Raw genomic sequence first — 25338 nt, 5'->3', positions numbered from 1 at the left:
TCTACTAACACTCCTCTTCTACTCATAATTCGAACCCCCTCTTTTTCTCTGTGTTTGAATTTTTCTCTTCTCCTTTTTTTATTCTTCGCTTCTTCTACTTACATAAAGGAATTTCTATACTGTGACATAGAGGATTCCTCTTCTTTTCTGTTCTCTTCTTTTTCATATGAGCAGGAACAGGGATAAAGACATTTTTATTGAAGCTGATCCTGAACCTAAAAGGACTCTTAAGAGGAAACTAAGAGAAGCTAAAGCACAACCCTCTGGAGAGGACCTGACAGAAATTTTCGAAAAAGAAGGAGACATGGCCGAACCCAATAACAATGGTGGAGATGCAAGGAAGATGCTTGGTGACTTTATTGCACCCTCTTCTAACTTCTATGGAAGAAGCATCTCAATTCCTGCCATTGGAGCAAACAACTTTGAGCTTAAGCCTCAATTAGTTTCTCTAATGCAACAGAATTGCAAGTCTCATAGACTTCCATTGGAAGATCCCCATCAGTTCTTAGCTGAATTCTTGCAAATCTGTGACACTGTCAAGACCAATGGAGTTGATCCCGAGGTCTACAGGCTTATGCTTTTCCCTTTTGCTGTAAGAGACAGAGCTAAAACATGGTTGGATTCACAACCTAAGGAAAGCCTAAACTCTTGGGAAAAGCTAGTCAGTGCTTTCCTGGCCAAGTTCTTTCCACCTCAAAAGATGAGCAAGCTTAGAGTGAAAATTTAAACCTTCAAACAGAAGGAAGGTGAGTCCCTCTATGAAGCTTGGGAAAGATATAAGCCATTGATCAAAAAGTGTCCTTCTGACATGCTTCCAGAATGGAGCATCATATGTATATTCTATGATGGTCTGTTTGAGTTGTCAAAAATGTCATTGGACCATTCTGCAGGAGGATCTCTTCATCTGAAAAATCCTGCAGAAGCTCAGGAACTCATTGAAATGGTTGCAAATAACCAGTTCATGTACACCTCTGAGAGGAGTCCTGTGAACAATGGGACGCTTCAGAAGAAGGGAGTTCTTGAAATTGATACTCTGAATACCATATTAGCTCAGAACAAAATATTGACTCAGCAAGTCAATATGATTTCTCAGAGTCTAAATGGATTGCAAGCTGCATCCAACAGTACTAAAGAAGCATCTTCTGAAGAAGAAGCTTATGATCCTGAGAACCCTGCAATGGCAGAGATGAATTACATGGGAGAACCCTATGGAAACACCTATAATCCTTCATGGAGAAATCATCCAAATTTCTCATGGAAGGACCAACAGAAGCCTCAACAAGGCTCCAACAATAATGGTGGAAGAAATAGGTTTAGCAATAGCAAGCCTTTTCCATCATCTTCTCAGCAACAGACAGAGAATTCTGAACAGAGCCATTCTGGCCTGGCAACCATAGTCTCTGACCTATCCAAGACCACACTAAGTTTCATGAATGAAACAAGGTCCTCCATTATAAATTTGGAGGCACAGGTGGGTCAGCTGAGTAAGAAGATTACTGAAACTCCTCCCAGTAATCTCCCAAGCAATACAGAAGAAAATCCCAAGAGAGAGTGCAAGGCCATAACCATGACCAACATGGCCGAACCTGGAGAGAGTGAGGAGGACGTGAGTCCCAGTAAGAAAAGCCTCATGGGACGTCCTCTGGACAGAAAGGAGTTTCCCTTTGAGGAACCAAAGGAAACTGAGGCTCATACAGAGACCATAGAGATTCCATTGAACTTCCTTCTGTCATTCATGAGCTCTGATGAATATTCCTCCTCTGAAGAGGATGAAGACATCACTGAAGAGCAAGTTGCTAAGTATCTAAGAGCAATAATGAAGTTGAATGCCAAGTTATTTGGTAATGAGACTTGGGAGGATGAACCCCCTTGTTCACCAATGAACTGAATGCATTAATGAGGCAGACATTACCTCAGAAGAAACCGGATCCCGAAAAATTCTTCATACCTTGTACCATAGGCACCATGACCTTTGAGAAGGCTCTGTGTGACCTGGGGTCAGGGATAAACCTCATGCCACTCTCTGTAATGGAGAAACTGAGAATCTTTGAGGTACAAGCTGCAAGAATCTCACTAGAGATGGTAGACAAATCAATGAAACAGGCTTATGGACTAGTAGAGGACGTGCTAGTGAAGGTTGAAGGCCTTTACATCCCTGTTGATTTCATAATCCTAGACACTAGGAAGGATGAGGATGAATCCATCATCCTTGGCAGACCCTTCCTAACCACAGCAAAAGCTGTGATTGATGTTGACAGAGGAGAGTTGGTCCTTCAATTGAATGAGGACTACCTGGTATTCAAGACTCAAGGTTCTCCTTCTGTAACCATGGAGAGGAAGCATGAAAAGCTTCTCTCAATACAGAGTTAAACAAAACTCCCACATTCAAACTCTAAGTTTGGTGTTGGGAGGCCACAACCAAACTCTAAGTTTGGTGTTGAGAGGCCACAACCAAACTCTAAGTTTGGTGTTGAGAGGCCCCAACCCTGCTCTGATTATCTGTGAGGCTCCATGAGAGCTCACTATCAAGCTATTGACATTAAAGAGGCACTTATTGGGAGGCAACCCAATGTTATTTAATTATATCTATTTATTTTCCATTGTCATTTGATGTTTTCTTTAGGTTGATGATCATGTGAAGTCACAAAAACAACTGCAAAATTAAAAACAGAATGAAAAACAGCATTAAAAACAGCTCACCCTAGAGGAAGAGCTTACTGGCGTTTAAACGCCAGTAAGAGTAGCAGAATGGGCGTTAAATGCCCAGTCTGGCACCATTCTGGGCATTTAACGCCAGAAATAGGCACCAGACTGGCGTTTAACGCCAGAACAGGGCACCAAGTTGGTGTTAAAGGCCAAGAAGGGCAGAAAAGCTGGCGTTAAACGCTAGAAACAAGCAGCAACCTGGCGTTTAACGCCAGAATTGCACTCTAAGGGCGTTTTGCACGCCTAAATGGAGCAGGGATGCTAAGTCCTTGACCCCTCAGGATCTGTGGACCCCACAGGATCCCCACCAACCTCAACTCACTCTCTCTTCTTCACACCTTTTCATAACACTCTTCCCCAAATACCCTTCACCAATCACCTCATTCACTTTTCCCCAAAACACCACCTACCTTCAAATTCAAAACTCTTTTTCCCTCCCAAACCCAACCCCTAATACACGAACCTAACCCTCCCCCCACTCCTATATATAGCCCATATCACTCCTTCAATTTCCCACATCACAAACATCTTATACCCCCTTGGCCGAATTTACCCTCTCCCTCCATCTCCTCCATTTTCTTCTTCTTCTCCTTCATTCTTTCTTCTTTTGCTCGAGGACGAGCAAACCTTCTAAGTTTGGTGTGGTAAAAGTGTTGCTTTTTATTTTTCCATAACCATTTATGGCACCTAAGGCCGGAGAAACCTCTAGAAAGAGGAAAGGGAAGGCAAAAGCTTCCACCTCCGAGTCATGGGAGATGGAGAGATTCATCTCACAAGCCCATCACTAAGAAAAGGATGGAGCAAGCAAGAGAGCCCACTCATGGACCTCAACAAGAGCATGAGGAAATTTCTCATCATGAAATTCCTGAGATACCTCAAGGGATGCACTTTCCTCCACAAAACTATTGGGAGCAAATTAACACCTCCCTAGGAGAATTAAGTTCCAACATGGGACAACTAAGGGTGGAGCACCAAGAATATTCCATCCTCCTCCATGAAATTAGAGAAGACCAAAGAGCCATGAGGGAGGAACAACAAAGGCAAGGAAGAGACATTGAGGAGCTCAAGCACTCCATAAGATCTTCAAGAGGAAGAACAAGCCGCCATCACTAAGGTGGACCCGTTCTTTAACTTTCTTGTTCTTATTTTTCTGTTTTTCGTTCTCTATGCTTTATGTTTGTTTATGTTTGTGTCTTTATTTACATGATCATTAGTGTCTAGTGTTTATGCCTTAAAGCTATGAATGTCTTATAAATCCATCACGTTTCTTAAATGAAAAATGTTCTTAATTGCAAAAGAAAAAGAAGTACATAGATTTCGAATTTTAAAATAGTTTAATTATTTTGATGTGGTGGCAATACTTTTTGTTTTCTGAATGAATGCTTGAACAATGCATATTTTTTATATTGTTGTTTATGAATGTTAAAATTGTTGGCTCTTTAAAGAATAATGAAAAAGGAGAAATGTTATTGATAATCTGAAAAACCATAAAATTGATTCTTAAAGCAAGAAAAAGCAGTGAAAGACAAAGGCTTGCGAAAAAAAAGGGGGCGGAAAAAAACAAAGAAAAAGAAAAAGCAAGCAGAAAAAGCCAATAGCTCTTTAAATCAAAAGACAAGAGCAAAAAGCCAATAACCCTTTAAACCAAAAGGCAAGGGTAAAAATGATCCAAGGCTTTGAGCATTAATGGATATGAGGGCCCAAAGGAACAAAATCTTGGCCTAAGCGGCTAAACCAAGTTGTCTCTAACCATGTGCTTATGGCGTGAAGGTGTCAAGTGAAAAGCTTGAGACTGAGCGGTTAAAGTCATGGTCCAAAGCAGAAAAGAGTGTGTTTAAGAGCTCTGGACACCTCTAATTGGAAACTCTAGCAAAGTTGAGTCACAATCTGAAAAGGTTCACCCAGTTATGTGTCTGTGGCATTTATGTATCCGGTGGTAATACTGGAAAACAAAATGCTTAGGGCCACGGCCAAGACTCATAAAGTAGCTGTGTTCAAGAATCAATATACTGAACTATGAGAATCAATAACACTATCTGAATTCTAAGTTCCTATAGATGCCAATCATTCTGAACTTCAAAGGATAAAGTGAGATGCCAAAACTGTTCAGAAGCAAAAAGCTAAGAGCCCCGCTCATCTAATTAAGACTGATCTTCATAGATGTCTTCGGAATTCATTGTATATTCTCTTCTTTTTATCCCACTTTGTTTTTAGTTTCTTAGGGACAAGCAACAATTTAAGTTTGGTGTTGTGATGAGCGGATAATTTATAGGCTTTTTGGCACTATTTTTACATAGTTTTTAGTATGTTTTAGTTAGTTTTTACTATGTTTTTATTAGTTTTTATTCAAAAATTACATTTCTGGACTTTACTATGAGTTTGTGTGTATTTCTGTGATTTCAGGTATTTTCTGGCTGAAATTGAGGGACCTGAGCAAAAATCTGATTCAGAGGCTGAAAAAAGACTGTAGATGCTGTTGGATTCTGACCTCCCTGTACTCGAAATGGATTTTCTGGAGCTATAGAAACCCAATTGGCACACTCTCAATTGCGTTGGAAATTAGACATCCTGGACTTTTCAGCAATATATAATAGTCCATACTTTGCCCGAGTTTTGATAATGCAAACTGGCGTTTGAACGCCCACTTTCTACCCTATTTTGGCGTTAAACGCCAGAACTGGCATAAAAGCTGGAGTTAAATGCCCAAACTGGCACCAAAGCTGGCGTTTAACTCCAAGAAGAGTCTCTACACGTGAAAGCTTCAATGCTCAGCCCAAGAACACACCAAGTGGGCCCCGGAAGTGGATTTCTGCACTACCTGCACTTAGTTACTTATTTTCTGTAACCCTAGCTACTAGTTTAGTATAAAAACTACTTTTAGTGATTTATTTTATATCCTGGATCAGTTTTATGCTATCATAGATCATATTGTACACGTTTGGAGGCTGGCCTCATGGCCATGCCTGGACCTTCATCACTTATGTATTTTCAACGGTGGAGTTTCTACACCTCATTGATTAAGGTGTGGAGCTCTGCTGTTCCTCTTGAATTAATGCAAAGTACTATTATTTTTCTATTCAATTCAAGCTTATTCTTATTCTAAGATATTCATTCGCACCCAAGAACATGATGAATATGATGATCAAGTGACACTCATCACCATTCTCACTTATGAACGCGTGCCTGACAAACACTTCCGTTCTACATGAAAACAAGCTTGAATGCATATCTCTTGGCCTCCTGGGTCACGACGCATGGTTGCCTCTTCTGACAACAGAGCCCTCCATTCCGTGAGATCAGAGTCTTTGTGGTATAAGCTAGAATCAATTGGCAGCATTCTTGAGATCCGGAAAGTCTAAATCTTGTCTGTGGTATTCCGAGTAGGATCTGGGATGGGATGACTGTGACGAGCTTCAAACTTGCGAGTATTGGGCATAGTGACTGACACAAAAGGATCAATGGATCCTATTCCAATATGAGTGAGAACCGACAGATGATTAGCCGTGTGGTGACAGCGTATTTGGACCATTTTCACTGAGAGGATGGACGGTAGCCATTGACAACGGTGATCCCCCAACATACAGCTTGCCATAGAAAGGAGTATGAATGATTGAATGAAGGCAGTAGGAAAGCAGATATCCAGAAGGAGCAAAGAACCTCTATACGCTTATTTGAAATTCTCACCAATGAATTACATAAGTATCTCTATCTTATTTTCTGTTTTAATTACATTTTAATTATCAAAACCTCATAGCCATTTGAATCTGCCTGACTGAGATTTACAAGGATGACCATAGCTTGCTTCAAGCCGACAATCTCCGTGGGATCGACCCTTACTCACGTAAGGTTTATTACTTGGACGACCCAGTGCACTTGCTAGTTAGTTGCGCGGAGTTGTGAAAAAGAATTGAGATTATGATCGTGCGTACCAAGTCGTTGGCACAGTTGAGATCACAATTTCGTGCACCACGCACACACGAGTTAGGAAGGATCGTCTGTTGGGGGCGCTAGCACAGGTTGTGCGAGTGAACAGACAGTAGGAATTTTGGCACTTGTGCGTACGTTCACCCCTGTGCGTACGCACACATTTTGAAAACTTCCTGGGCGTGCGGACGCACACCCCTGTGCGTACGCACACGCCCTGCTTCTCAAATTTAAAATTTGTTTTCAACTATTTCACGTTCCCAACAAGATTGTAAGCTTCTGTGACACCATTTTTAGACTTTTGGGCTTAATTTTGGGTATGAGAACTTGGGAAAGAACTTTAGAGACTTGGTTGATGTCATTTTGAAAAGATAGCAAATGGAGGTTTAGGTTTCTGGTGTACCGAGGATGAATTTGGTTGAGAGAGGAGAAGAGTAGTGACCCGGGTGATTGCAGATAATAAATTGAGACACTGATGAATTGATGAGTTTGGGATGGAAAGTATGAATTGATGATGGATGTGATGAGTTGAGGACTCAAAAAGGAATGGCTGATCTTGATGGATGTTGAGAGTGTGCCAGGCACTATATCCTTGGAATGTTGAGAGTTGATAATGGGAAGTGATTTGAGATAAGAAATGATGACGATTTGAGATTGATGGACTTGTGGATGTGGATAGTGAGCCAGGCACTATATCCTTGGAATGATAGTGAGCCAGGCACTATATCCTTGGAATGATTTGTGATGAATTATATGTTGTTGTTGTTTTTCCTTCTCTGCCGCAAGAGTGTGCCATGCACTATATCCTCGGATTGAGCATGCAAGTGTGTCAGGCACTATATCCTCAGAACAAAAGCATGCCAGGCACTAGGGGTGTTCGCGGTGCGGTTTGGTTCGGTTTTAGAGGAAAAAGTCATTCGATCCGAACGCTTAATTTATGTGCGGTGCGGTTTTTTAAATAAAAAAAATTAAATACATATAACAAGTCTCAACATCAAATTTTAAATAATCAACAATGACATAACAAGTCTTAACAATATTTTAAAAAGCTAACGATAACATAACAATAGAAATAAAATTATAGGTTAGTTAAAATAAATAAATAAATAAATAACATTTTGAAAATAAAATATTTATTAAATAATAATAATACATGAATAATAAAAAATGTATAATAAATTGAACATGTTATAAGTATTGTAAATATAATAATAAAATAATAATATTATAGCACATTGTGCGGTTTGGATTGGATTGGATCGGTTATGAAAAGTATATCCGAAATCCGATCCAATCCAGCGGTTTGCAAAAAATAGAATCCAATCAAATCCCAATTAGTGCGGTTTTAATCGGATTTCAGCTTGGATCGGATTGGATGAGCGGTTTAATTTGGATCGGTTTGGATTTGAACACCCCTACCAGGCACTATATCCTCGGAAATGGCAGAAAGGGTGTGTCAGGTTGGCATTTATAGACCGACAAGTGATATCACAAGCCAATAGGACAGGCATTCATCATATGCATCTCTTATGTGCTTGTTTGCTTTGACTACTTGGGTTTGACTAATTGTATAATATGCCTACTTGCTTCTTGAATGACTTGCCATATATGATTATTACCTGTGTATTACTTGCTTGTATTAATTGTGTTTGTCTGGTGCTAAGGATGTTAGGTAGGCGATGAAGATGGGATCGCACGGAGGTTAGAGTGGCAAAGGCTGTGGGATACAGTGGTGAAATTAGTATTAGTTAGAACTCCCCTAAGTTTAGATAACCCGGTTTATGGTTTAAGTTCTTGATTTATTTATTTTATTTCGTTTAAGCTTGAATATCCGTTTTAATGTGAAGTTCTAGGATTGCCTTCGGTGTCCCGGAGCCTTACATCTTACATTATTGGGCACTATTACCATACTAAGAACCTCTGGTTCTCATTCCATACTTTGTTGTTGTTTTTCAGATGCAGGTCGTAATTCACCTCGGTGAAATTGCAGACATGGTGACAGAGCGAAGTACGGTTCTTTCCTCGTATGTTTCTGTTTTTCTTCTGTCATAGTATTCTTTCACCTTTTGTATATTTAACTTTATAGCCTTAGAGGCTTATTTGAGAGATAAGTTGTATATGCTGTTTTAATTTCAAAACTCTGTATTCTTCTATTTGTAAATAGTCGGCTTAAACACCGCAAGCTGCGGATAGTTCCCTATGATTATTATAATATTGTATCTATATATACGTTTTATTCTTTTACATCTATACCTTGTGTCTTGTGCGTTAGCTTCTTGTGAACGTTCCGCGCTTTTGTAATTCTGCCTTTGAGCTTAATCCTTCATCGGGCTTCTAGAATATATTATTTTCTTCTATATATAAATATGTATAAGCCTTAGGACTGTCGTAACCTCTGATTAACCTTTGCTTTACGGCTAGAGGTAAGGCTTAGGGTAATTGGGGTGTTACATGGACAAACGCCACTGCCTCTTACCTGGGGTCTCAACTCTTAATCAAATTCACAAATCATCACTTTCGCAACCACAATTTATTCTTTACTGAATAACTCAAAATCAAATTATAAGATCCTAAATTAAAATCCAAATCCTTCTAATAAGTATTTCAAACGAAACTTTTGGTTTTATAAAAATTTCAGCAGCATCTCCTCTAAAATTCGGACTATGCCACCCTTCAAGGGTCCCTGCCAAACTATCTTTTATTCTCAAAGATCAGTTCTGATAAATCAAACAACTCAAATCCAATGTCAAAACATCTATAAATCTAAAAGCTAACCAGGTTCAATATCATAATTATTTCCAACTCTCAATTCATTACCAATAAATCAAACCAATGTTTTCTCAAATTCTTTCCAACGGTTTCAAACCCAAGTCATTCCTTACTTTAAATGTATAAACCAAACTTTCATACAAAACTCTTTCCTCGATACGTGTAAATATGTAAACCAGATTCTTTTCCAATCATAGAATCATTTTCTCAAAATAAGCCTATAAATCGGATTTTCAAATCAAAATCACTTTTTCGTATATTTTTACAAGAACTCGGATAGAACCTCCCTTCAAAATTTGACTTTGCCACCCTGATAGGCTCCCTCACTTTCATAATTTCTCAAGTCAACAATCAAATCAAAACATCAACCTAACCAGAGATTCCAGCATCAATCACAACCTCAATTCAAACTCAATTCATATAACTCAACTTATATTTCCAATTCAACAAGTAACACCAAATTTATCACCATTCACCATCACAATACAACCAGCAGCAACTATAACAATATATATCATCATCAATAATAGAGTCACAATTAACAAATACACATATAGCTAATCCAACCACCCAATCCTTTACAGCACCATCAAACAAACTAAAAATCAATTTCAGCATATTCAAACATACTATCACCAACAATTCTTAACTTCATCAATACTCATAAATTAGTCATACAAAGTATTTATAATTTATTCACAATTACTCAATAATATGTTTGGCATTCTTAAATAAAACAACTCTTAATTTTAAAATGAACCCCCTACCTTAAATAGTCAAAACTGAAAGCTATACAGCGCGTCGAAGACCCTTTTTTCTCGGCCCGCAACAGCGGCATCCATCAAACACCACATCCAGTCACAAAAACTTTGACCCTGAGATATTAATGTTACAAAAACCTCAACAAACTATAACAAAATGCTAACGACAAGGGTTTTAAGGCAAGAACAGCTTATTGTACCAAGCAAGAATCAAGAACTAAGCAGCGGTAGCTCCATCAGTTGATCCTGGCGACACCCATGCCATACCCGGTAACCAGAACGGCAGCGGAGCAGCTCTAACAACCGCATGTAGCTCAGTGGCAACCTTCAACCACAACAGAAACCACAACGACAAAACTCCTCCCCACCATCACCTTCTCTCTCTTCCCGGCGTCTTCCTCTCCCTCAGTCCAAATTGGCGACGGGCTTGACCCCACCAGCAATGGCGATGGCGGCGGTAGCATGGGACCTCGTCCGCTCCATCACGTTCTGCTCTTCACGTATGGCTCTCTCTTCCGTGTTCGGCGGCTGTGCTTCGGCAGCTAGGCGTGGTGGCAGCAGCTCCCCCTCATCTCTTCTCTCTTCCCTGTCGCAGCCTCACTCTCGAATCTCTCTCTTCATCTCTTTTCATCTCTCTATGTGTGTGTTGGTCTGAAGTGTGTGTTAGGTAAGGAGTGGGGTACGAGAGGTGAGTGACGGTGAGGCAGTGAGGCGGTGGCTAGGTTAGGGTTAATGTCAATTAGAGTTTGGATTTGGGAATTAGAGTTTAGGTAGAGTATTAATTAAAAATCAAATTTAATTCAATAATATTATCTATAAAAATATTATTTAATTATCAACCTAAAATTTACTTTCAAAAATAATATTCTAATTCAATAATTAGAGATAATAAAAATTAATTTTCTTTATAATCATAAAATAAAGTTAAAAATTTAATTATTCAACTTAAAGCATATAAAATTTTTATTATTATTCAATTATTAAAATTTTAAATCATAAATAAAAAATTTCTTAATCTATATATAAAATTTCTTAAAATATAATCTTAATTAAATATAATAAATTATAAATAAGTTATTATTAAATTTAAAAATCCGAGATCTTACGGTCGTCGTCGTAGTCGCTCCACTTCTCCAGCAGCGTGGTCGTCTTCTCCACTTCTTTGGTCAGGTAAAGATTTTTTGATTTTCACTGTGTGTAACCCTCTTCAATCATCTTCTTTATTAAGTATTAATTTTTTTTATATTGTCTGTTTTTGTTTAATTGGTTTGTTATGAAAAATTGAGTTGTCATTTTTACTGTGTTTAATTTTTTTTCTTTAGTTGGTTTATTTTAAAATTCTGAGTTCTAGGTTTCAAGTTCTTGTTCTGTAAAAATTGGTGTAGTATGAAAAATGGCGAAAACTAACCATAGTAGTGATATTATTGTTGGAAGCACATCCTTTATAAGTATAGCCACTCTCAATACTATTTTTTTTTCTTGAATTTCTATTTAATCAGATACTTAATTATCCGAACCAAACTAATCTATTTTTTATTGGTTTGGATATATACCCAAAAAAATATAAAATCGAACCAAACCAAACTAATTATAATATAATTTGTTCGGTTTTTATTTCACTGCAAATCTGAATCAAATCGACCTGTGCCCTATCCAATTTCATCCGATCTATCATCTATGTACCCCTAAGCAGCTTCTATGTTTTTTTATTTTTCTTTTGTTTGGACAATTAGCAGGTTCTATGTTGAATCGGGGCTCGTTGCTGGATTTTGAATTTCTCTTTCGGGCCATGCCAGCGTCAAATAAAAAAAAGGAAAACTGGGTGTTGCAAGTGCAATTGCGCACTGTCACGTGACCCTACACAGGAAAGAAAGAATTGATACTAACCGTGTACTGTAGTGAGGCAGCTCCTAAAACCCTCAAATCCCCCTGACCGATAAACTAGACCTTTGGGGGTGTAGAGAGGTCCCCGGCGACCACCGATGGAGTTCTTCGACCTAAACGTCCCGTACGAGAAACCCTCACCAGGCATCGGCAAAACCTCCATTGAAGCTAACCGAACCAAGATTGCCGTGAAGGCCATGGAACTTGGCTACACCGGAATCGCCTACAACCGCACCGTCGAGGGTGTCCTCTCCGATAAACTGCGGTGCTCCATCAAACCTCTCTCCATCTCCTCTCTCCTCAACATTCTCCCTTCTCTCCCACTCTCCGCCAAGCTCCACCGCGACCTCCTCCGTATCCCGTTGTCCACCCCTTTCCATCAGTACACGCGCATCACCGTCTGCGTCGACAATCCCTTCCAAACCAACGCCGCCTACTGCGATAACCCTATTCTCAAGACCTACGACCTCGTCGCCATTAAGCCCTCCAATCAGATCACATTCGATATGGCATGCCAGAGATCGGAGGTTAGTTGGTTAGTTAGTTAGTTAGAGTTTGTTATAACTGTTTTTGTAACTAAATCGGTGAAGTGAAAGTTTAACAGCGAAATAGGAGTTCAATTTTATGGATAGGGGTAAGTGGTTAACTTTTGAATGCTGAAGTGATTGCAGGTAGACATCATTACGATTGATTTTTCGAAGAAGTTGCCATTTAAAATTAAGCAGAACATGGTTAAAGCCGCTGCTGAGGTGTTTGCTCTGCACTCTTTTTTCTACTTGAATGAGGAAAAAGCTTAGTGTGATATGTGAATCGTTGTAACAGAGTTGATTTAATTTTTTTCTGTGGGTTGTTATTATGTATAAACAGCGAGGGGTCTGCTTTGAAGTCAGTTACTCTGGTGTTTTAACTGATGCCGAAATAAGGAGGCCTTGGATCTACGGTGCTAAGGTAACTCTACTTCCTTGAAAAATTCATTTTTTTTTGGAGTTGATGATGATAACGATCATGATGATGATGGTGTTGAGGTTGATTAGAATGATAAAGATGATGAGTATAGAGGGGTAAAATCGGAAAAAGAATTTTGATTGCTGGTTGACCATAAAAAAATTAATAATAGGTACAAAATTGAATCAAATAAAACAACAAGAGTATGTTTGAAACTTTTCGAAAACATAAGGGAATTTGTATTGTGTAGATAAAACTTCATCAAGTGTGTGGCGTCAGTCGTAAGTAGAATTTCTTCTACATTCAGGCATGCTGCTTTTAGTTTTGAGGGCAATACTATCTCGACATTGTCTTTTTGTTGATCAAGAAAGATTTTGTGTTTTGAATTGAATTTGTTTGCAAGATGCAATTTTTGAGTATTTACAAGCGACAAATTAAGAGTAGGCTGATAACTTATCACTATTGATAGACCTCGATTTGCTTCTAGGTACTCTATGTAACACTGACATTAGGACACATGCAAACTGACATACTGATTAAATGTGTAGTGTTTGATGGAGTGGACTCGGAGAAGAAACGTTATAATTTCAAGTGGGGCTCCTTCAGTGAATGATCTTAGAGGACCTTGTGATGTCGCAAACTTGTTATCATTATTGGGACTCTCCAAGGAGCGAGCTAAAGATGCTATTTCTAAAAATTGTAGGTAGGAAAACTTGCGCTAATACTTCATAATGCCTTTGGTTTTTCGGGAGCAAGGGTTTAAGGTATTTTGAATATCATTCGGAATGTTTGCAGGAATCTTTTGGTAAAAGCTTTAAGGAAAAGACGGTTTTACAAAAGCGCAATAAGAGTGGAACCATTATTAATAACTGCAACATCGAATTCTGAGGAGGATCTGCGTGAAGAGTTACTAAAGTGGGATCCTCTCTCCAGTGAAGGTGGCATCCCCTTGAATAACTCGGCAAAGTGTTTTTCATCAAAATCTTCTGAAGCATCAAAAAAGGCGAAATCCATTGACTTTGCTTCACTTGTTGGCAGCATGCCATTTCATGGTTTTCAAGTGAAGGATTTCTTACCTGCAAATAATGCTTCCGCCGTCGTCCCAGATGGTGAAAAGGTCAGTCAGTCAACACCTGCAATTAACAACTCAACTGAGCAGCCTATCAGGCAAGGTGAAAGCTTAGTATCTGATGCTATGGAAGCAGACCAGGTAGTGACGACAACATACAATTATAATGAGATGGACAATCCTACTTGTGCCAGAGAGTTAGAAAAAAATTCTACTGATTTGGGTGATGATTGCACTACCATTGAATCTAAAGCACATGTTTCACAATCAAACTTGGGCGCTCTCAGCATCACGATGGATACTTTGATACAAAATGAGAAAGACGATCAGCAGAAATTTCTGCAAGATGCCAACCGTGATGATGAACAAGCTGGTAAACTTGAAACTGATGCTGTTGGACTTGATGAGATGGAAACTGAAGAGGATGGTTCTGCAGTTGTAACACGTCAATTGCAACATGCGACGACAAAAGATCAAACTGTTGGTGGAGTGAGCACCGAATTCAATCAAGTCCCAGTTGAGTCCATATCAGGTATTTGATGAAGAATATCTGTACTTTTAACTGCCAATTATTGTTCAATCATGTAGTTTGTTCGGTATTAGCCCCACTCACCAGAACTCGATCAATATGTTTGATTTCACTTCATTTTTCTGGTTGTGTTATACTTCATAGCTTCCCTTTGATCATCGTCTAACATGTTCCTGTTATAAGTTTCATGATATATGTATAAACACCTGAACATTTTTCGTTTTCTGTAGGTCGATCAAGAGAGAAGCGCAAAAAAAACTCCTGCACCACCTTTTGACCCACTTAAACAATCATTAAATCGAATGCCTTTTAAGAAGAAAGGAAAAAGGAGGAGCAAAACTCAGCAAGAATAATCCCCCCGGTCTTCTACACTTTATGCTCTTCAATCTCTAAATCCTCACTAGGAGGAGCTTCATACATCTCAGTAATTTTTGCATTATTTATACTGTATCGAGGAATTCGCCGTGTTAATGTCTGAACTGTGATGTCATTTCACACATACATATATGGGAACTTTTTTTTTTAACGGATATTCTCCAGTTTCACGTGAAACAAAAGCCTCTTGTATGTCTCCATTTAGCTAGGGTTAAGTAATTTTTGTTGTCCTTAAACTTTTAGGGTGAAAATCCAAATCGTCCTTAATTTATTTTTTGTTCAAAATGATTTTTCAATGTTAAATTTAGTATTAAAATTATCCTTTTAAACATAATAATATTTTAAATAACACATTTTCCTTCTCTATTATTACCACCACCACTTCACTCATTACCCTTTACCCCTCCCACCTGAAACAGAAACAAAAGGAAGGGAGAGAACAAAAGAAACATAGGGAAAGAAAGAAGAGAGAAATAGAGATGAAGAAAGAAAAGAAAAGGAAGAAAAGGGAGGCCATGGCCAGAAAGAGTGCGGCCATTACCATTATGTCGTGACTGTGAGAGAGATGGCTAGAAAGAGTGCAGCCATTATCATTACGTCGTGACTGAGAGAGAGACAAGATGAGGAGATGAGAGAGAGACAAGACGAGGAGAGTGAGACAGAGAAAATGAAGGAAGAGAGACGTAAAGGGAGAGACCGTGACTGAGGTGGGAGCTGTTCCTATCACTGCCGAGATCCATTACCGTCGTCGAGCTCCTAGTGGTGAGGGGCTCTGCTCTTCCCCTCTCTCTGCGATTTGTTCCTCTCCTCAGCCACAACTAGGATGGCAACGGCGGCAGTGGCTTCCTGCGCCATCGCTTCTTCCTCCTTTTTCCTCCTCTTCCGTTCTTCTTCTTTTCCCACAACCTCTGTTTCTCGTCCTCTCTTTCTCTTTCTCTGGTTCTCTCTTAGTGAACTCACTCTTTCTTCCTCAACCATGACGGCGACAGACGGTGACAACACCACGGCTCCTGCTGTCGCCTCCCTCTTCTCTCTTCCCTTTCTCTCCTTTCTTTCTCTATGTTTCCTTTTATTCTCTTTATTTCTCTTTCTTCCTTCGTGTATGTGTGTTTGGTGTGAATTTAAGAAATCAAGGTTAGAAAAGTATAGGTGTGTAACGCCAATGGTGAGATGAGAGGTGTGGCAATGTAGGTGATAGTGGGTGCATGGTGGAGGGTAGTGGTGATGGTGCGACCAGTTAGAGTGAGGAGGGTGAGGAAGAGAGGCGACGATAAACCAAATTCAACGTTAGCAAAGATTTTGAACACAAATTTTACTGATAAATTTAATTTTCACCCTAAATCTTAGGGACGATAGGAGCACTTATCCCATTCTGCTATTAATAATGTGTGCTTTAGTCGTTTGGTGCCATCTTCACGCTTTTATAACCAATATGGTCTATTCTAACTGGAAACTGGAAAATATATACATGGTTGAATATGTATTCCTGATTAACTGGAATAATTATTAGAAGAGAATATTTTGTATGCCAAGTTACCTTACTATGATAAAGGATAAATAGTGTTTTGGTCCCTCAATTTAGGGACAAAATCAAAATTGTTCTTAAACTTATTTTTAATTCGAAATCGTTCTCAATGTTTCATTTAATATTAAAATTGTCATTTTGAGAATTTTACCCTTATCTCACTAACCTTATCTTTATCACCATCATTAACAATCAGACACACATTCAGACGAAAACCAAAATTGAAGCAAAGAGGGTGGAAGAAGAAGAAGAGTGGAGGAGAAAAGACGGCACCGGTAGAATTGAGGGCCGTCACCATCGTCGACCAAATCTCTCTCTTTGAAGTAAAAGAGAAAAGGAGAAGCAGAAGCGGCGGCGCCTTAAAGCGGCACCACTCAGGAGAACGAGAAGCGACGAGTTCAAGTGGAACCAGGGAGGAGCAGAGGTGATGCAAAACTAAGGAAGCCACAACAATGGAGGTGGGTTGTACATGGAGGTGGACCTCTCCGTCACAGTTTCAGTCTCTCAACGGCGGCACGGATGAGCAGTGACAGCCACGACGGTCAAAGCGGTGGCTTCTCTAGTCCTTGAAGTTCTCTTCATCAAAGTGCGGCGCTGTTGTATTAGCTAGCTCTGGCATGGAGAAAGGACGTCGCTGGCGAGATTGAGTGCCATCGTTGGTGCCGAAAAGCAGCGGTTTTAGATCTCCCTTTCCTCCCTTTTTGAGAGATAGTTTTAAAGACAAACGGCGGCGACAATTTTGACAGTCTCTCTCTCTCTCTCTCTCTCTCTCTCTCTCTCTCATTTGCATTCTCTCTCTCTCTCTTCTTTTAACAGTGGTGGCAGCAGCGGCAGATTCCTCATTGCCACTGCCTGACTATCCCTTTCTCCTCCTTTTACTTTCTTCTCCTCTCTCACTGAGCTTATTGTATCTCTCTTGTCTCTCTCTGTCCTAATCTTTTTTTTAATCTTATTTTCAAAATCTATGAATTACTGTGGTGTTGTTGTTGAGTTTATTGGATTCTTAAAATTTTTGTCTTGAATTTAAATGTTGTGTTGTTGTTGATGATGGATTCTTGAATGTTTGTTGTTGGTTATGAATAATGTTGATTTAAACATTTGTCGTTGATTATGAATTATGGATTCTTGAATCTGATCATTGGTAGGAATAAAGGGGGGTAGTGGAAAATGTAGGGTGAGTACTGGTATAGTGAGAATATTTTTATCTTTTAAAAAAATATTTGTTTTAAAGGATTATTTTAATACTAAATGAAACATTGAGGTCATTGAGGACGATTTCGAATTAAAAATAAGATTAGGGTCAATTTTAATTTTGTCCGGAAATCATAAGGACCAAACCGGTACTAATTCATCTTCAATAATTACATTATATAGAAATATCATAAATATTGGGTGCCCAAATAATTTTAGTAACCAAGTCCAATAAAATCTTGTTAAACATACATGTCCTCTTTCGTCGTCGTTTTTTTTTGGCATAGTTTTCTTGATCTTTTACCCTCCTTTAAAAAACTGTACAGTACAAAATAATTCATGTCTTTTTCTTTATTTTGTTTTTTTTTTATCTTTTTGTACAATTCAACTAAAAAAAAAAATGTTTCAATGAAATTTTCCATTTTTTAAGAAAAAGATAGAAAGACACAAATTATTTAATATTGTTCTAGACAAATAATGACATAATAAAATAGCAATTAAAAATAAAAATCTGATGTTATCCGACGTTTCAAAATAACATCGGATACAGCGCAACGGCCATGCCACTAAGTCATGAAATCACCAAATCATGGCATTAAGAGCATGACATAAAGACAGTAAATGCTAAAAAAATGGTAATGTCGACATACAGGGATAAAAGAAAAGGGAACTCAATAAGTAAACTCTGAACAATATCATACTATCAAAACACATCGCTAACTTAAGCATCGGAGTATGTTGTAGGTTTTCCTCAAGGTAAGGTTCTACACTTGCCGAAGTTAGTATCTCCGATCTTCCAACTCTCCAGTTCGTGATCTCCACTACCGGTACAAACATTTGGCGCCATCTGTGGAAATCCTACTTTACTAAGAATCATGGCTGAGCAAAAATCCATTCAACGATTAACCTGGATACTTTGCTAAAGGAGCAACATCAAGAAGATGGGCACGAGACGGAAGTCACTCCTACCCACGATGAACATCAAGCTCCTCCCGGATATGAAAATCGGGAGGTACCTAACCCGAACAGTCATAATGTCGGAACCTGCTACTTCGCAGGGCTGGGCAATGATTACCATCATCCCATGCAAGAAATGCGTCATCGGGTACTGATGATGAAAAAATTATTCTTCTGTAATTAACTACCGGCAAGTACACCGAGTTGTATCAAGTAATAAAACTCACAAGAGTGAGGTCAATCCCACGAGGATTAAAGGATTAAGCAATTAATAGTAAGTTGATTATTCTAGTTAGATAATCATAGTTGGATGATAGGTAGCAGGAAATGTAAATAACTTGAGAGTAAAAGAAAACAATAAAGAACCGAAACAGTAAATGGCAAGAATATAAAGTGCAAGAAAATAAAGTGCTGGAAAATTAAAGAGCAAGAAAAATAGAATGCAAGAAATAAAGGTGCAAGGAAATAAAATGCAAGAAAGTAAATGACGGAAATTAAAGCTAGAAAACATAAGGGATTGGAGATGTTGATTTCTTTTGAATTAATGGGTCTCACTCCTTGTCAATCATATGAAGTAGATCTATGGCGGATTGTAAATAATTGAGTTCCAATTCCTTGGCAACCCAATTTCTCTTAACATAATCAATTGCCAATTCCTTGATCTAATTGTTCATGAGAAGAGGTTAAGTTCAAATTTCTAATCCATAAGCCACACGACCCTTAGGATCTCAATTTAAAGAGGTTATATGTCACGTACCAACTAAGAATGTGTTGATCAAAAGAGTTATGAGGCAGAAATTTCAAACTGAATCCTATGATCCCTTTTCCAAGGCTCACATAGAGATTCAAGTAGATCTAAACCCCCTTCTGGTAGTTAATAGATCTATGAAGCACAAAAGCTTTCCCTTAACTACAACAAGCAGATTAAGAAGAAGAAGAAGTTCTTTAATTCATTTAAGTTACAACAGAGCTCCTTTCCCAAATGATGGGGTTAGCTGGTCATTGCTCTAAGAAATCTCAAAAGAGAGTTAAAGTGCATGAAAGTAAAACTGAGAATTAAAGATTCATAACAAAAATGGAAGTTAAAGATTCATAAATGAAAATCAAAGATTGATAACTAAACTATTACAAAGTAAGAAAAGAAGTGGAAAAGAAGAAGAGTGTATGAGGGGAGGGGTCCGAAAACCCACTCCTAGAGGAGTGTGCCAATTCACAGAATTCCGAATCGGTCTCCCCTTTTTCCCCGCTCCTTCTTTCTTTGTGAAAATTAATGCCTATATATAGGCTTTTCTAGAATACAAATTGAAATGAAAAACAAATTACAATTAAATGAAAATTCCTATTCTAGATGCTTCTTGTGCCTTTGATTGAGTGATATTAATGGACTCTGCTTGCTTGAAAATTGAATGCATGCTCCAGGGGTGGATTGGCGTTATCGGGGGCGTTATTGGCGTTGCTAACACTAAAAAAAAATGCTCCCAGGCCCTTTCTGGCGTTAATACTGGCGTTAACATGCTAACGTTGTCACTAACGCTTTCCCAGTCATGCGTACGTGTCGCCCATGCGTACGCGTGACTTTCATCGCTGGCGTTAACATTGGCGTTAGTGACATAGCGTTAGCGCCTTAATGCTCTTCTCACGCGCGTGGCTTGTCAATTTCCATTCTCACGCGTACGCGTCGCCCCACGCGTACGCGTCACGCCGATTTTTTTCATGTTTTTCTCGAAGACGTTAGTATGGCAACGTTGGCAACGCTGGAAATCACGTTAGTGCTGGCGTTAGTGTGCTAACTTTGCCACTAACGCCACAATTCATCCTTGATCAACGTTATCTCTGGCGTTAGTGTGCCAACGTTGCCACTAACACCACCACCTCTTTGCTTTCCTCTGCTTCTGCTTTACCTATCATCAAACAAACAAGTGCATCAAAGTAATATACAAGATGATCTTAATATACTAAGTGTGCTAATAATACTCAGAATCACAACTTCACTTTGTGTTATCTATTTCATCACATTTACCTTGTATATTAGCTACAACTTCACCTATGCTTGAGATTTTACTTCATGCAGAGATATTTCATGCTATTTCTTATTTATTAACAAAATTTGTAAGAAAACTTAACTAAAATCTACCAAAACAATAACTAAAAATGGGCAATGATGCACATGCATCAGGTACTAGAGTTAGAGCGTCATCGCCTAGAATTGGAACAACGGCTGGCCGAACGCTCATAATCTAAGCAATCTCGTTCCCGTAGTTATCCGATTAGGGGGGACAGAATGATCATAATTATGAAATCCTAGAGCAACAGCGAGATCACAATCAGCGGGGATTCACGTTCGCCTCAACGTCGAAGGAGGTCACCCTGATGTAACATCAAACCTCAGGAACGTGAGAGGTGGGCGAGGGATGAGTCTCAATCTGCCCAGTCTAAAAGGCATCAGATACCACAAAAGAGTCCAAGTCCTAAAATGCGTAAGGACACCCGAGAACATGTGATAATAGGTCAAACCCCATTCGCATCTCACATCCTCCAAGTTTGCTTTCCAAAGCACTTCGATAAACCAACTGACCTGAAGTACGATGGGAAGTCAGATCCTCAAGAGCACATAGATTCTTTTAAAGAACGAATGAATTTAGAGGGTGTCGAAGATGCAACCTGATGTAAAGCTTTTTCAGTGACCTTGTTGGTGCGGATTTCGAACATCCACAACTGAACCGGCAAGTGCACCGGGTTGTCCAAGTAATACCTCAGGTAAGTGAGGGTCGATCCCACGAGGACTGAGGAACTGAGCAACAATGGTCAATTGATTGGCTTAGTCAGGCGAACAGAAAAGTTGGTTGTGTGGGTTTTAAGAGCATTAAACAATAAATAAAGAGTAAGGAAAGTAAACAATGCATTTGGTGTAGAAACCAATGAGAGAAACAGTTAAGGTATCGGAGATGTTTACTTTTCCAGATTAAAGTTTCTTACCAACTATTTTAATCATGCAAGATTCGTTTCATGGCATACTGTAATTGACTAAACCCTAATCTCTTAATGATTTAGTCTCCTCTAACCTTCATCAACCGCCAATCTCTTGGTCACTTGATTCCGATTAGAGGATTAAATTCAAATCTAGTTTATGGCCATAAAAACCATAATTACCTAAGCTAAACAGATTATATGTCACGTATCCAGATTAGTTCAAGTAATTAGCAGTTTAGGAGGAATTTACTTTCAAGCTGTCCAGGTGAGAGACCTCTCCCGAGGGTCACAAGATCGCATCTAGAATAAGGGTCATACTCTCATTCCACCCAGATTCATAAAAGTAAGAATGAAAGTAATTCTTGAAACTGAATCAGTACATTAATTAAAATAGAAAAACAATAGTCTTAATCCATAGAAATAAACAGAGCTCCTAACCTTAACAGAGGATGTTTAGTGGCTCATGACTTACAGAGAAAATAAGGGTTCTGAAAAATGCAGAAGAGAGAAGATCTAAGCCCCCTCTAGGGTGAATCTTTTCCCTTTTATCTCTAACCTAATTTGATTTGAAAATAAAATAAAATAATAAATCCTAAAACTAAAAGATATTGTTTGTAAATAAAAATTGCAAAAATAAAAGATAACTAATAAAAGCTAAATCCAACTAGAGATGCTCCAAGAGGGTAGATTCAGGTCAGCTTGCCTGGAGCTAAACGTCAGTTGGGTGTTTAAGGGGCAGAAGCGTTCTGTCTTGTGAAGCTTGCTAGCGCTAAACGCCAGCTTGGCATTTAGCGCTCAGAGGGGTTGCTTCAACTTTTCTCCTTTTAGCTCAAAACTCTGCCAACTTGCTCCGAATTTTACCTAAAATCATAAAAACACTAAAACAACTCAAAGTAGCATCCAAAGAGGATTTTTGCACTAAAACATAATAAAACTTAATAAATTCTAACTGAAAATAACTAGAAACTAAGTGGAAAAAGGGTACAAGATGCTCATGCATCACAATACCAAACTTAAACTGTTGCTTGTCCTCAAGCAACTAAAACAATATAGGACTGAGAAAAGAAGAGAAAAACATCCAAGACTTGAGTGTTCCTTTAAGCACATGCCTAGCTACTGAGTGGGGCTTAATGACACTCTAATTCTAAATAGGTCCGGCATCTCACTATCCTTTGAAGCTCAGAAATGTTGATGTCTCTCAGCACTAGAACTCGGATGATATTATGGATTCTCTCCTTCTCTTGAAGCTTTGATTGATCCTTGAACACAGCTTTTTCTTATCTTTTCTTTTAGTGCTTTGCACCTTCAGCCTAGCCGTGACTCTAAGTGTTTTGTTCTCAAACTTAACTTGATACGAGAACACCACAAGCACTTAACTGAGGAACTCTTTGAGTTCTAGTATTTCTTTTAATTTCTCTTAGTCAGTGGTGCTTAGAGCCTTTGGCATACTCTGTAATTTTATTTGGTCACAACTCTTAGTGTTTTGTCTCAAGGATTACTTGACACATTCCACTACTAGTGTATGATTAGGGAAAACCACTCTTTTGAGCGTTAGATCAATTTTGACCCTCCTAATCATTGATGCACAGAGCCTTGAACCTTTCTTTTCATTTTCTTTTTCTTTTTTCTATTTGTTTTGTTTCAAGGATCAATGTCTTACTTAGTTAGAAAATCCATAATACTTTTCTAAGTTCCTATGCCTCAAGAACCAGCATTCTTAACTTCGAGATCAAATATGCACTGTTTATTCATACATTCAGAAATAAAAGATAATGCCACCACATCAAAGTAACTAGAAAAACTCAATATATATAACTCAAGCCTCATGTATTTTACTATTTTTTTTTCTTTTTCTTTTGATTTTTCAAGCTCAGTGAGCAATACATGAGACATCTTTTTAAAATAAACATAAAATAACTAAATAAACAACTAAACTAGAAAGCAATAAAAGACTTTAAGGATCATGCAAAGGCTCAAATAAGTAAATGACAAGAAACAAGATAAAAGTACTGAAAAATAGAAAACAAGGAAAGAAGAAGATAATGAAACTTAACCACCTCAGTCATGGCGGCTGCTACTCCCTCCTGGGAATCCTCTCTGGCGCTTTAGCTCATCAATGTCATGCCCCTGTCTCCACTGCTCTTCCACTAGCTGGAGGAGGAGGGCTGAATGGTCTTGATGCTCAATCCTCAGCTGATCAACAGATGATGTCAGCTCCCGTATGGATGTCTGAAAGCTCCTGCTGAGGCGATGGAACTGGCTCCTGTGGTGGTACATGTCCATGCTCTCTAGCATAGTCTATACCCCCTCCTAATGATAGGTCTATCGACCTCAATAGGGGTATCTCCATCAATATGAACTCGGGCTACCTCCCACATGCGAAAGATGAGGTGAGGGAAGGCCAATCTACCAGAGGTGGAGGCCTTTGTCGCTATGCAGTAAAGCTCCTGAGGAATCACCTGATGCACCTCCACCTCATTATCGAGCATGATATAATGGATCATCACTGCTCGTTCTACAGTAACCTCAGACCAGTTGCTTGTGGGGATGATAGAGCGCTGAATGAACTCCAACCATCCTCTAGCAACCGGCTTTAGGTCATGCCTACCTAGCTCGTATGGCTGACCTTTGTCATCCCTTCCCCACTGTGCTCCAGAAAGGCAAATATCAGCAAGGACCTGGTCCAGTCTCTGGTTAGTGTTGACCCTCTGAGTGTATGAATGAGGGTCCTCTCTGGATGGTGGCAGGTGCAGTGCTTCCCTCACACTCTCGGGACTGAACTCCATAATCAATCCTCGGACCATGGTGCGCGACGTAGCGGAAATTAGCTGATTAAGAAATTAATGTAAGAAATACATTGCAAGTACAGTTCTTAACCAACAAAAATCCGCTTATCAATTTAGAAAGGTTGTCACAAATTTAGAATAAAAATACTGGGAGTATGAATCCCAGGTCGTCTCCCAACGAGTTGACAAGAGAGTGCTATTTTATTAGTCAGGGGTTTTTCGAGAATTTTTAAGAGTTGAAGAACAAAAAAATAAATGATTGAGAATTTATATAATCAAATAAAAGCCTTGACCGGGGGTGGATTAATTGGAAGTTCTTTCCTTGTTGGATTTTTCCAAGTGTAGCATCAGGAGGTTGTTGTGTTTACTTAGTTAACCCTTACTAAATAAAGGAAAGTCAAGTGATTGAGCTAACTCTTATTCGCAAGTCCTAATTCTCTCCCTTGGGAAGGATTAGCGTTAGTAAATAGAAAATTAGCCAACAACTTCCAATTTAACTAATCACTTGAGCATTCCAACTCAAGGGTCTCCTCTTAATCAACCCCCAAGTCAAGTTAGGAGTCTACTTCATTGACATGAAAATTACTTGCATAGAATTAAAAAAGGAATAAAAGGAAGACATGATCAACAATAACTAAAAATCAATTAAAAGTGAAAATAATCCCTTCCATTAATAAATTCCAAAATGCAACATACTTATCCAAACAAGGTTAATGGGCAATAAAAGAGTAAAGGAATAGGAAAACAAACTAGAATAATGAAACTTCAACGGAGGTAGTGACTCTTCTCAATATCCAAAGCAAAAGCATCAAAAGCATAAAAAACTAGAATTCCATGAATGTAAAGGAAACCTAGAGGAATTAGTAATTTTTCTCTCTCCGATTCAAAAATTAAAAACTAAAAACTATCATAATGAGAATGTGTCTTGAGTCTCTACTTGTCCCCGG

General features: G+C 38.8%; 1 protein-coding gene and 1 non-coding gene across 2 annotated transcripts; one reads left to right on the top strand and one right to left on the bottom strand.

Moving 5' to 3' along the window:
- Positions 1-706: 706 nt before the first annotated feature.
- On the bottom strand, positions 707-814 carry LOC148574609 (small nucleolar RNA R71). Its single transcript, XR_015906719.1, has one exon. It is a non-coding gene; the product is annotated as a small nucleolar RNA R71 (small nucleolar RNA).
- Positions 815-11789: 10975 nt separating this feature from the next.
- LOC107625416 (protein GAMETOPHYTE DEFECTIVE 1) lies at positions 11790-15144 on the top strand. The gene is made up of 6 exons (XM_016328043.3): positions 11790-12571; positions 12716-12793; positions 12912-12992; positions 13538-13692; positions 13785-14590; positions 14818-15144. Exons 1-6 carry the CDS (start codon positions 12143-12145, stop codon positions 14862-14864), a joined length of 1596 nt encoding a protein of 531 aa, XP_016183529.1. The 5' UTR covers positions 11790-12142; the 3' UTR covers positions 14865-15144.
- Positions 15145-25338: the final 10194 nt, after the last annotated feature.

Source organism: Arachis ipaensis, chromosome B2 (genome assembly GCF_059453495.1).
Source record: "Arachis ipaensis isolate K30076 ecotype BB chromosome B2, ASM5945349v1, whole genome shotgun sequence".
Taxonomy (NCBI): Eukaryota; Viridiplantae; Streptophyta; class Magnoliopsida; order Fabales; family Fabaceae; genus Arachis; species Arachis ipaensis.
Note: the sequence above shows the minus strand (reverse complement) of the source record. Positions and strands in the feature narration are given on the sequence as shown.

What these genes read in the sequence shown, in the direction of transcription:
- LOC107625416 (XM_016328043.3), top strand. Translation starts at nt 12,143, where the DNA reads ATGGAGTTCTTCGACCTAAACGTCCCGTACGAGAAACCCTCACCAGGC. An exon ending in TGGTTAAAGCCGCTGCTGAG is followed by an intron (nt 12,794 to 12,911) that starts GTGTTTGCTCTG and finishes ATGTATAAACAG; the next exon opens with CGAGGGGTCTGCTTTGAAGT. An exon ending in GCTATTTCTAAAAATTGTAG is followed by an intron (nt 13,693 to 13,784) that starts GTAGGAAAACTT and finishes GAATGTTTGCAG; the next exon opens with GAATCTTTTGGTAAAAGCTT.